General features: G+C 33.0%; 1 protein-coding gene across 1 annotated transcript; it reads left to right on the top strand.

Annotated features, from left to right (window-relative positions):
• The first annotated feature begins 222 nt into the window (after positions 1 to 222).
• Positions 223 to 13,208, top strand: LOC141683435 (uncharacterized). The gene is made up of 10 exons (XM_074488156.1): positions 223 to 497; positions 2,210 to 3,934; positions 4,026 to 4,163; positions 6,239 to 6,310; positions 7,352 to 7,393; positions 7,466 to 7,555; positions 11,627 to 11,734; positions 11,828 to 11,920; positions 12,035 to 12,114; positions 12,233 to 13,208. Exons 2-10 carry the CDS (start codon positions 2,324 to 2,326, stop codon positions 13,068 to 13,070), a joined length of 3,072 nt encoding a protein of 1,023 aa, XP_074344257.1. The 5' UTR covers positions 223 to 497; positions 2,210 to 2,323; the 3' UTR covers positions 13,071 to 13,208.
• The last annotated feature ends 369 nt before the right edge of the window (positions 13,209 to 13,577 follow it).

Here is a 13,577-nt window from a genome sequence, read left to right as displayed (position 1 = left end):
TTGCTCGAAAACTCGAATCGATTTCGCTCCATTATTACTAAATTTCGAATTATGATCGATTCAACTCGAGTTCGATTCGATTAAATATAAAAAATATAAATAAGATATTAAATATATATATAAAAAATTAAACATCATAAAATCTCGATAAAACGCGTGAAATTTACTTGCAGAATAATCTGAATCTCAAACTTGGCTTTCTAATAATTCGAATATCTCGAATTTGGCTCAGTTATTACAGATAGTAGAGCTGGAGGAGCTGACGAGCCCAACTATTCTGCAAGGCGCAAATAGGAATATTTACGAAGTACAAGGGCGTATGTACAATACCAACACTTGAATCTTTGTTTCATCTCCTCTAGGTTTCTCTTTTACAACCCCCCAACATCAATCAATACGCTACTCAAATCCCAAGCCTATATACACATATATACATACAACTTACACTTATCTCGTCCTTATAAACCTCCAATTTTTCTTTAATTTTCGCTCCAAAGGTAAATTATATATATATATATATTGTTCTAATGCTTGTGTATCTATAACTATGCAATTTTAGTCACTAGTTAAAATTGTACACAATTCACAATTTATTCGCAAGCACTTAATTTTATGCAATTCACCAATTTTATGTTTTGTTTTATTTAGATAATAAATTGCTGCTTTTGTTCTTTTCTTTAATGTTTATATATTAATAGCTCGAAATGCTTGTTTTTAGCTTGATTGTGTATCAATTGCATTGCGTGAATTTTGTAATCTACGTGGATCATTAGTAACTTGTACATTTTTTGACATTCCGAATTGTTATTTTGGCATGATTAAATTACGGATGCTAGACTAGTGGCGGTGTTTTAATGTACTACATTGCTCTGTTCGTATTTAATATCGATTGAATTTTGACTATATGAAGGTATGTGTTGCCACTTACTAATTTAGATACCGTTCTTAGCTTGTGAACCTTTCTATTGATAATGTTTGGTATTTGTGATAATGTATTTACTTGTTTAAGAAACAGAAGGAGTTTATGTAAGAACGGAATGTGAGGTATTTTTAATTTAATTACGATATTACTTTGTGTGGTGCAAACGACATTTACTCTGGACACTTATATGATACGCAGCACGAATTTAGTTTTTCGGGTTTTTATAGTAATATTTGGATTTAGGCGTAGTTGAAGTAAAGTAGTTGTAAGATCAATTAAGAATTTTAATCATCTTGTATTAATTAAATTTCTAAATTGCTATCAAGTTTGTATAATCGGATGAGATGAAATAGTTTGTGGAAGCCAAAACTATAATGAAGGTAATATTAACCTGTTTATTGGAGGTTATATCTTTCAATTGTTGAGGGATGGTGAGTGGTAGTATTTTTCAATTTTCTGAGCGACGTAGCTGTACTTTTCTTGCATTTCACGGGCTTTTAGTAAGATAACTTTAACCAATTGAACTAATGTCAATCGAAGCAATGTCCTAAATCATTTGCTCAATTTGTCATTTAGTGACTAGTGCTATGAATATTATCTAGAGCTTCGAAGTAGTAACTCTATTCTAGTTCTATACTTTTATAGTGCAGTACTTATTAACTTCTAGCAGGATATATGTGAAGTAATAGATGGTTACTGTTTTTATAGGGTGGTTTTTTTTTGTGAGGGGTTTGACAGGAATAACATCTTCTTTACTTTTAACAATTCATTGAAGTGGAGATATGACTGTGCACTTCTTTACGGTGTTTATTGTTTAACAAAGATATATGGATGGAAATAATTGCTAGAAATGTTTAATCAGTACAGCAAATTACACTAAACGAAAGAAGAATATTTTAAATACCTCAAAGTTTTATGTCTTGCTTTAGAAGAATATATATAAATTGGGATTTAGAAACCTAAAAGTGAGTCATCTTTTGATGCGCTTGACTTTTGTTTAATGTCCAATTCAAATAGTTCTGTATGACAGATTGGTGTTGTGCTAGTATATTTGAAAATCCGATTGTGCTTATTTGCATTAGGGTTTCAGCTGCTAAAAACATTGTGACTCGGTTGGATTTAAAATCTGTCTTCACTGATACATATCCTAACTATTAAACTTTCTGATTATGTTCGAGCATTTTGGTCTTTCATTTAGTTGAAGGCTTGCAATTTGTTGAAGCCACATTTGATCAGTGCATGCTTTTTGTTAATATATATTAACTGTTGTGATCTTTCTTTCTCTAGATGCTGATCCCCACTCCCATGATGGTGGAAAACTAAGTAACTTGTTGCGTCACTGATCTCATTAGTCCGACTGAATGCTCAAGGTATCATCCTGCAAATCTTGTTTTGATTAGAATGACCAGATCTAGTCAGGAAAAGGAGTATGGTGCGAGTAGTAAGCTGTCAGAGGATAACTGCACTGTGGGAACTGCTGCAAGAACAAGGCCTTTCAGTTTTGATGAGATAATGCTCCAAAGAAAACAAAAGAAACAACCTGCAGATGTCAAAGAAGTTATTGGAGGGAAACCATTAGGGAAAGACACAACTGAGAAAGTTCCCGATGCAGTTGAGTCTTACAGAAAGAGAAACAAGGATTACTTACATGATGATGGAAGGCATGCTTTTGAGGACTCTGTTGATTTGAACTCTCAGAAGAAAGACGAAGGCAAATTGTTTAATGTCAACAGAGAAAGTTATAGATCTGAAAGAAAATCAAGGACTTCACTGAAGAGAAGAAGTGACGTTGTTGATAGAGCTAAGAGACGCGAGATAGATGAACAAAATTTTGAAAAGAGAAAAAGTAATAAGTATAATGACTCCGAAAAGGGTTCTGAGAGGAAGCATTCAAGACATCATGTAAGGGAGGGCAAACCTGCGGAGAGAAATAGAGGTAACACAGAACATGAAGGAAAAAGGAAACACCGGAATGAAGATGACAGAAAAGCTAAAGACAGAAATGCAACTAAGAAGCATGATTTATCCAAAGGACGTGAACCTGAACCTAAAGAGAAAAGGGGAAGGAAGTTACCATCAAAAGTTCTTAATGAGGTCTCTCAACTGAAAAGGAGGCGATCAAGAAGTAGAGAGCGTGATAATGATCGTGGTAGAAGGTCTACCTCACCTTTACCAAGAGCGCACAAAGTCAAACATGTTTCTCATGCTGTGCGTGATCATAGTGAGTTGTCTTTACATTCTTTTAAAGATAGGAGTAAAATATCTAATCTCGAGTTCTACAGTCCTGAACCTAAGGAAAAAATTGAAAATAAGGAACCGTCAAAAGTTGTCAATGAGGACCCTCGACTGAAACGAAGACGGTCAAGAAGTAGAGAGCGCACTAGAGATACTGGTAGAAGGTCCATCTCACTTTCACCAAGAGCCCACAAACGTGTGTCACATGCTGTGCATGGACAAGGAGAGTTGCCTGCACAGTCTTCTAAAGATCGGTCTGAAAGATCTAATTCCGATTTTGACAGTGCTAGAATGTCTAATAATGGTTTTAGTGGTCACCATCGCCGTCATGGCGGTTCAGCAAGTAAGCTGGGTGGGTATTCTCCTAGAAAGAGAAGAACAGAATCTGCTGCTAAGACTCCTTCCCCGACCATTCGCTCTCCTGAGAAAAGAAGTGCTGGGTGGGATCACCCACCTTCTAAAACAGAAAGCAGTTTTAATGGGTCCATCCTCATTAATTTGCAGTCATCTTCCCAGATTATATCAGCAAACTTACCTCATGTCCCCATGGCGGTTCCTGTAACTTCATCAAATACAACGACTGCTTTATCTCCAAGAGTGGAGACTTCCATGGACCCCATTCAGCTAACACAAGCTACCCGGCCTTCAAGGAGGCTATATGTAGAAAACTTGCCAACTGCATCCTCCGAGGAATCAGTAATGAAATGCATCAATAAGTTTATTCTCTCTTCAGGTGGCCACCATGTTCAAGGAACTCATCCTTGTATAAGCTGTATTGTAAGTGTAGTGTCATTTTTCTGGATAGACTTCTCTGAATAACCATATTATAGAGAGGGCATTATCTTATCTTTTAATGCTTGGATGCCAGATAAACAAGGAGAAAAATCAAGCTCTTGTAGAGTTTCTTACACCGGAGGATGTTTCTGCAGCTTTGTCTCTAGACGGCAGTACTTTTGAAGGCTCTATTCTAAAAGTCAGGCGACCTAAAGATTTTTTTGACGCAAGTGTAAGGATAAATCTTCCTTGTTCTCGTCTGATCCTTTCCACAGATCCGAGATCTGTTAATTTATCTGATATATGTATATATTCCAACTACGTTTTTGTGTGAATGTTACATCCTCTTGTCATCCGGTATGTCTATTATTGTCCTTCCTTTTACTTCAACTTCTGATTTTTTAAATAACAAATATTTCATCTTTAACAATAGACTACAGAAGTGATAAAATATTATGTTACTGTTGTAGTTTAGCGTCAGTTACTGTTGTAGTTTAATTACTATTTGATGACATATGGTCCATGGAGGTTAAAGAATGTTTCCAACTTAATTTATTATTAGATTTGCAACTTGAGAGGTTCATGAATCAAATCATTATCTGTAACGAGCTTTTTCTGAAAGGTAAATAGGTGCAGAGGTACTTTGTATGTGTTCAACAATTATGGCCTTGGGGGATATTAAAGGGTTTCGTGTGAGTTTTTTTTGCAACAATCACATACGTTCTTTCTTTCGGTATATGCCACGGTTGCTTCAGTGGTCTTTTATGTAGGTGATTATTTAGAGATGAAAGACCTGCTCCTATAGCTTCAAATTTAATGTCTGCCAGCATGTTTTACCCTACGACATTCAGTCTCCATTATCTCCTTGCACATTACAAACTTATGCGTTTGTGCATTACGGCTTTGCCTTTTGTTTCTATTTCGTAGTAAAGCTGTATATTCTATCCGTGTGACTCACGTGCTATTACTTTTCGTCTTTTCCTCTAACATGTCGTTATTAATATTAAACACCATTTTTGTATGTAAATCATATATATTCTTATAGGTAGTAATGGTCTACACCTTCAATATTGTTTAAAGGTAATAATTTTGAATATACAAATATTTTGTAGATTATGAGTTTGAGGCATCTATTCTTGATTTTGTGAGTAAGGCTCGTATAAAAGGGAATTCAGATACTGGTATAGTCTTAAAGTTAGTAGATCTTAATATGTAAAGGAAGTCAAGTTCTAACCTATATATTTGTTTTTCTAGAAAAGAAAATTTATCTATCTGTGTCTCATTAGCCCTCACAAGTATTAGTTATAACCCTCTGAATTATTTGTTCCTTGCATCTTGCCTCCATATATGTAGTTCGTAGTCTGAAACCGGGTCTTGGTTAAAACTTAAAATTCACAGTACAGTTTGATCATCCCTTCTTAGTTGTGCCATTCTTGGTGTTATGCTCTATCAACACTTGAATTTTTTGGTTGATCTTTTATCTTTTACAGATGTAGTGAGATCTTGATAAGCAGATTAATTGTGTATTGGATCTGTCTGCGACCGTTTTGTATGTTGCATGCGCATGAAAGTTTTGGGGGGTGGGGTGATGATGAAGAATATTAATTTTGATCAAGCTTTAAGTAAACAATAACTTTTCTGTTTCTATGTCAATATTTTAAATAAGGAGTGGAAGTGACATACATAATTGGGGTGCAAGTACCTGAAGTTTTATTCCCTTCACATTATCTCTGTAGTTAGTCGTGAAATTTTGGTTCTATATAAGCACACAAATTGCCATGAGAACTGAAGAGTTATGATATTGTCTTTTGTGTAAAGGCCTTAGGGATATTCTGCCCCTGGTTAATCAAGCAAATAGTAAAATCTTAATGGAATTGATTTTTTTAACACTTGCTGATTAACATGTGTAGTGATACATACTACCTGTGAGTTTACATGATCGAAATTTTACTCTAGAAATATAAAAAAATTCCCTAGTCAGCTGCCTAAAAGCTTTTTCCCGAGTGAAAGTAAAGAGAAAAGAAGAGAGGAAAGAAGGTGAGACATGAAGAGAGGAAAGATTAAAGAAGCTAAATAAACATTCTTTCTTGTGTTCCTTAGGTTTTTAGGAAAGGAAGAAAAAATTGGATATGATAGGTGGTCAAGTTCAGAAACACGTTGTAGATATTCGGCGTCACTATTCTCTTGTTTTTTTGATGTTCTTTGTTACTCATAAGCTATTTTCTCTTGATAAATTATTTCATCTTCTGAGGTATATGTGCTCACCATCATGTAGCAGGTTTTCAGACAGTTGGTATTTTCATGCAGACTGGCAATCCCAGGAAAGCTGTGGAGGAGGTTGGTTCAGTTAGCAATAATGTTGAGGATTCTCCACACAAGGTATAAACAGCAAATTTATGCTTCCCTCAAATATGCTTAATCGATCAAGATATTACAATTATAGATTGGTCTAGAGATAAGAAGTGTATAAGAGGAGAGTTGGTCAGTAATTAGCATCTTATGCCGTGTATGAATTGTCATTCCCAATTGTTCTTTTATGTATTAATTGCTGGATTACAGAGTCAGAGTCTTGTTCATCTGGAATAATCTTATGCAATGCAAATCAGAATAGTAGCTTCACTAAAAATTTTTATTGCGAATATTTTAGAGTCTGTTAGGTTGTCTACTTCATCTTTCTGTCTCGAAACCGGTCATTTCCTTAACTGATCAGCTTTAATTTGGTGTGACACTATTCTAACTTTATCATATAACTTTGATCTGGTGTGATTTACCAATTTTTACACTATTTTGGTGCATATCCTCTTTAATGGGACACACTAAAACGACGTAAAAGTTATGCTAAATAGTATAGGTTAAACACTATTCATTTGGTGAAACTTTTACACAGAATTGACTCTTTTAAAATCATACATTTGCCCTCATGAGTCGTACGCACTAGCCAAAACCATTTAATTCCCTTTATATTCTCACAAACTTATTTATTTTCTATGTTTTTTTCCATAATCTAAATTTAGATCTCCACCAAACAAGAATTAATTGAAATTTTACATTTTCTTAATCTTATGCATAGGGTCGTGCATCTGTTTGCTCAGATAGTTCGTTTTCCAATTCAATTTTTTTTTGTTTTAAATATTACCTTAGACAAAGTTCAAATATTAGAAGTTCAGTTTATTCCATAGACGGGGTGTAGAAACATATGTAAGTTTAACACTTATTTACTAAATTGTTTTTGTTCTTAACAACTAAAATGTTTCCAATTAATCATACAAGTGTAATACTTTGTAGCATATTCTTTTTTTTTTTTTTAATTTTGAGCTTAAATATGTGACATTGGATTCACAAGAACTGGTTACTGTGTTTTTTGCTCCGTCCTTCGCTTGAGCTTTTAAACTTTAAGAATACAATCTTCTGTGATTGTAGGTTTTTGTTGGCGGGATTTCGAAAGCCATTTCATCGGACATGGTAAATTTGCCTTTTTTTCTTGTTATTCCAGATCATGTACTTTCTACTGACAAGATTATTGTCCCTTCTCAGCTTATAGAAATTGCTTCCATCTTTGGGCCATTGAGGGCCTTCCGCTATGAGGTTAATAGAGATCTCAATGAACCATGTGCATTTCTTGAGGTATTTCTCATACTTGCAATAACTGGTTTTTAGGTTAATAATGTTTTCCTATCTCTTTCTGCCACTACTGCATGCATGGATGGTATTTGCTATCGTTTTTGAGTGATTAATCAAATTTTCAGAAAACCTTGTTCCAATAAAAGAATTGGTGAGATTATCTTTTTGGATTTTCAACCTGATTTTTCTTTTATACTGCTATCATGTAGTTTGTCTTTGTATAAAAATGATATCAGAACCAAAATGAACAATTATAACTCTTATCATTAGTATACTTGATCCTGAAGACTAATTATGACGTCATAAGTTTTAACGGAGACACATCTGTCAGAACACCTAAATGTGGTCCAAGTTATATTATACACACATATCCTAACACTTTTTCTAATTGACACAAGCTAACAACCTAAAATAATTATGACGTCATAAGTTTTAACGGAGACACATACAAGTTATAATATACACACATATCCTAACACTTTTTCTAATTGACACAAGCTAACAACCTAAAAATATAGGATAGTATTACATAATTGAAAACCCTGAAACTCACAACTTAAAAAAATACTTGCAACCAATTTTAATTTAAGTTTAGTATTTTTGAGAAAAAAAAATTATCAAAAAAATTACATATCTTAAACATACATATTTTCAATTAAAAATTACATATCTTAAATATACATATTTTAAAATACTATTCATTCACAATTGCTATAAACTCCTAAACCCTACCAACAAATGAAACTCGGACCCTATAAGTTAAATGCATACCTTACAAATAAATCACTAAATAATTAATAATTTCTAATTGCTATTTAGATAGAACATTGAAATTATTGTTCTAACTTCAAAGCTACACACCAAAGATTATACAAGTTAAATTATTATTTGAACCCCAAATTTATAGAAGGGAAACAAAAATTTGTATACTTATTTTACATAATATATTTACCAAAATTATTGATTCCTAATTGGTATAAATGTAACACACAAGTAGACAAACAACTATTTTTAAAATTATACCTTTAACTTCAACCCTATATACCAAAAAATTAAATATTTTAAATTATTATTTAAACCCTAAATATATAAAAACAGTTACAAAAATTTGTATACTTTATTTATTATATTTACCATATTAGTTGAAATCTTATATCAATAACAAATTTATGTATCCATAATACAATTTTAAATTTTATCTAATTAAAGTCATATTAATAATTCTTAAAATCAATAAGTAATTCATTAAATTTATTATTTTAGAAAAAAAATTAAACAAAAACACCATTTACTCCGCATACACTAAAATCTTTACAACCCTAAAAATCCTCTATTATTAAGTTAACATAACTTTTAAAATAATACATGAATAAATACCAACAAAATGTATTACATATTCCCTAACATTAAAAAATTTATAAGCTTTATAAAGCCACCAACATTGTAGATGTATTAAAATAAAAGTGAACAACAATATTAGTTTTTTTAAATAACCATTCATATCAGAACATTACATAGACAAATTAACCTATCACATAATTTTTTTTAGGAATTATACATGATAATAGTAAAACTAAAATAAACCAAAATAAACTGGGTAGGATGTACACCTCCTACCCCAAAAGTGGGAAAGTAGGAGGGAGACCATTTCCCTGATTATTCACACGGGACTTACATTCACACGGGACTTACATTAAGGGAATGCATTTAATAATATATAATGATATACATGATAATAGTATCATCACCAAATTAAAATTATATAACATTTACACCATTCCTTTGTCATGTCTTTACATAAAAACCTTAAGATACACATTTGCAAGTGCCAAAACCAAGAAAAGTTTTGTTTATATATTTAAGACATCTCCATGCAATGCCATCAAAGTTGATCATAAAGTATGTGGAGGTGCTTCAATGTATGTCATAGATAGCCCTAGTAATAAGAGACCCAAATGTGATAGACCCTATAATTATATAAAACTTATTAGGGATGCTCGATAGTACCAATGAACTGGTGAAGTGCTTAAGAATGGTCCGAGGTTGCTTCAAAGAATAAAAAATAGTGGAACTCAAGATAATGATGAAAGAATTTAGGTCAACATGTTGACATGAGCATCATATGACACCATCCTATGAAGTGGACCCTGGACGTGGATGATAAGGACGAGACGTGTGGCAAACGAGATATAGTTATTGATAGGAAAGAAGATGGTCTTACAAGAATTACTGGTCACCACCCTCTATTATTTACGGCTCTCCAATATTCGTATTGTTCATACATGAAGATGGATATCATGGGAAGACATATTATGTGGATTATAATAGGATGATTTTAAAAAAAGCGGTAGAATGTCGCTTCAGGGGATTTCTCTTCATACAAATTTTTGATTCGTCTATATGAAGGTATGTTAACATTATTTACTTACAATCTTACATATGATGCACACAATGATTAGTGAATGTATGTTAACATTATTTACTTACAATTTTAAAAAAGTTCACTTATTATATACTTGATATCAAAGAAAATAAGAATTTTAACTAAAATCTAGGCTTTGAAACTACTATAATAATTCAATTATTCATACACTTTGTTTCGAGTGTAACCGTTTATATTATAATAAGATATTACATTAACCTAATATACTTAACAATTTTATTATTGTAATATGTCTTTTTATGATTAAACCCATGTCAGTTTACCTATTCCTATGAATTAAATACTTTTTTTACTAATTGGCTACCAACAAAAAAACTCTTTTTTATAGAATTTATAAAATAGTACAACCAACATTACTCTTTAAACCTACACTTACATACCACAGTTCTCAAGTTTATGTCCAACCTTTCTGTGCATACTAAATTTACAAAATATCAGAGAATACTGTATTTTTACAAAATATACTAATTTCAATTACAAAACTACCTACTCATTATTTGATAAAAACAACAATGCCACAAAGTACCAACTCAACGACGTACATAAAAACAACAATGCCACAAAGTACCAACTCAACGACGTACAACTAATCTTGATACACATCCTAATATTAAATTTATTGAACTCAACAAATATAAATACAAATACACAAACTCCTACGTCTAAATAACCACCACACACGTTTCCTAATAGATACAACCTTAGCTGCAATTATCAACTACTACTACTTTATGCGCCTTTATGAATATTTAACAAATTATAACACTTACCACCCAAATATATAGCCCCGTCGCGTAGCGCGGGCAAAGTACTAGTTTCCCTTAATTCTATAGGGTTAATTAATATCTGTTACACATTTTTATTCACAGAAAGACTTCCAGATCTCTTTCTAATTTTTAGCAGGTCAAAAAATATTAGTCAATGTTTTGATTTACTTGATAATTCAGTAAATGTAAATCAAGTCTCACGGAGTCATGGTAAAATATTGTGGTAATTACTAGGAGTTCGAAGGCTGTTAGAAAGGCAGTATTACATGTATCCTTTTGTGATTGAAGCAGATATTAATTAATAGTGGTTTGTACTTGCTAAAAGTTATCTACTGTTAGTTTTCATTAGCTATGAGCATTTGCTTCCTATGCTTTCTGTTAAATCAGCATAAGAAATTTTTTCAACTGCATTTTCTGGATGTGTTTTTAATGATGCATAGCAACCTATAGGAAGCAAGCAACCATTCTAGTATCGAAAATCTTGTGCTCAGCATCTTTCCTCACAACCCATAGTCTCAGGGGATAATCAGTGCCCTCATCTTAACAGAAAACAGATAATGGAGATGAGATATAATTGTTTTGTATCAGTAGACTGATGATATAGCTTTTGCTTTGGCAGTTGGAGATTGTTATGCTTTTTTGATTGAACCCAGCAAAGTAGTAAGGAAAAACCACAAGATAATGTTAAGACAAATTACTATATATACCAGGACTATTGTAAGATACTGAGTGAAGCTTAAAATCGTGGCTGCAAGACTAAAATATTTGATTAAGTTCAAGAATTCTCTATATTTGTTATAATCTGGATTCTTGACTTGTTTCAGTATATGCACTAGGTGATCTCATTGATATGATTTGTTTCAGTATGTTGACCAATCTATGACCAAGAAGGCATGTGCTGGATTGAATGGTATGAAGTTGGGTGGGAAAGTTCTCACCGTGGTCCAAGCTATGCAAAATGCTTCACTAATTGTAAGTCGTGACTGCTCTTTCCTTTTCTTGGTGGATGTTTTCTCATTATCTCCTCAAACTTCTTGAATTGATACAAAGGAATATTTATGTTAGGTAAATGATGAAAATTCACCTTGCTATGAAATTCCGTTGCATGCAAAGACACTTCTGGAAGAGCCCACTCATGTTCTGAAGCTGAAAAATGTGGTATATGATTAAATAGTGTTCTTGTATATTCTTGACAGCAATGTAGTTCTTTAACTCCTGCTAGTTTGGTTAGTTTATAGGTCCTTGTTCGTTTATGATTTCTATCTTTTGCAGATTGATTCGCAGTACCTCTTACTAATTTCTGAGACAGAACTTGAAGAAATGTTAGAAGATGTACGACTAGAGTGTGCCAGGTCTAACAGAATATTGACATCATAGATAACTATGATCTCTGTATTGTGTCTTTTCAGTTTCTCAGGTCATTAGTTTTTTTTTAATAATTTTTTATTGTATCACCAAACAATTCTGCAGGTTCGGCACTGTTGTATCTGTAAATGTTGTAAAGACCCAGAAGTCTAGTATAACTCCAAAGACAAATGGAGTTGGTGGTATTGTTTCTGCTGGAGATGAGGCTGACCTGGAGTATGATGATACCAAGACAAGAACGGAAGTTCAGCCAGATTCGGTTCGTCATGTCTTGGGAGAGCTTTGTAGTGCAGATCCTTCAAGCAGCAGGCACAAACATGAAGGCACTGTGGACGCAGATGTTCACATCAGTTCTGCTGATCAAATGAACATGGTGGAGCTATCTAGCGGGGTCAGTAAAGCTGAAGATGGTGCTGAGGCTATGGAAACTAGCAGCATGTCTGATGATAAACTCCTGGACAATCTGGAAAAAGATCAAGTTCATCAATCTATGCAAGGTGATGAAGGTGAGAAGGTGGTTGAAGACTCTGCCCGTTGGGAGGGTTCCAACATTTCGATTAAAATATCCAACCAGTTTGATATTTGCGTAGATAACAAAGAAATCCCTGATGACTCATTTAAGGATAATAGTCAAATTGAGGTCCCTCGTGTTGAAAACATAATTTCGTGTGAACAAGAGGAACATTCAATGTTAGACGGGGCTTCCTTTGACTTAGATCATAATGTGAGTGAAGAGCTGGATAGTACTCAGAACAAAGGAAAAATAGAACAAGAATTTGATCAAGGAGATGCTTTCGAGCCTGGTTGTGTATTAGTGGAGTTCAGAAGAACCGAAGCATCTTGCATAGCAGCGCATTGTTTGCATGGGCGTTTGTTTGATGACCGTGTGGTGACTGTGGCCTATGTTGATCTTGAATTATACCGGAATAGATTCCCCAAATGATTTACTGCTATATAAACCCTAGATATCAGCGGGTATGTGGGACTTCCGCCTCATCTGTCATTTGAAAATGTCTTGGGAGTTTAAATGGATCGAACATATTTATTTACTTAGAAATACATTCGATTCCTTTGTTCATTATCATGATAGTTGCTACTAGACCTTTTTGTCGTAGTATTACTTGAACCTATAGAAGTTTGTGTTTGTGTTTTTTTATTTTAGTTTTTTTTTAACTTTAATACTCTCTCCGTCTCAATTTATCTGTCTTGTTTGACTGTTAATGGTCAAATTGACTCAACTTTGGACCGTAAATAAAAAATTATTTTTTCATTATTTTGAAAAACTGAAAAATACATATTAAAATACATTAAACATCCTTTCTAATGATATAATTTTTATAAATATTTTCGATAATTCATTATATAAAATTTTTAGTCAAAGTTGGGTCAATTAAACCGTAAAAAATTAAACATGACAGATTAATTAAGACGGAGGGGTAAATAAACATAA

Source organism: Apium graveolens, chromosome 9, assembly GCF_009905375.1.
Source record: "Apium graveolens cultivar Ventura chromosome 9, ASM990537v1, whole genome shotgun sequence".
Classification (NCBI taxonomy): domain Eukaryota; kingdom Viridiplantae; phylum Streptophyta; class Magnoliopsida; order Apiales; family Apiaceae; genus Apium; species Apium graveolens.
Note: the sequence above shows the minus strand (reverse complement) of the source record. Positions and strands in the feature narration are given on the sequence as shown.

Excerpts from the sequence above, each read along its gene's own strand:
- LOC141683435 (XM_074488156.1), top strand. The coding sequence starts at position 2,324 with ATGACCAGATCTAGTCAGGAAAAGGAGTATGGTGCGAGTAGTAAGCTG. Across the intron at positions 4,164-6,238 it reads AAGATTTTTTTGACGCAAGT|ACTGGCAATCCCAGGAAAGC; the intron begins GTAAGGATAAAT and ends ATTTTCATGCAG. Across the intron at positions 7,394-7,465 it reads AAGCCATTTCATCGGACATG|CTTATAGAAATTGCTTCCAT; the intron begins GTAAATTTGCCT and ends GTCCCTTCTCAG.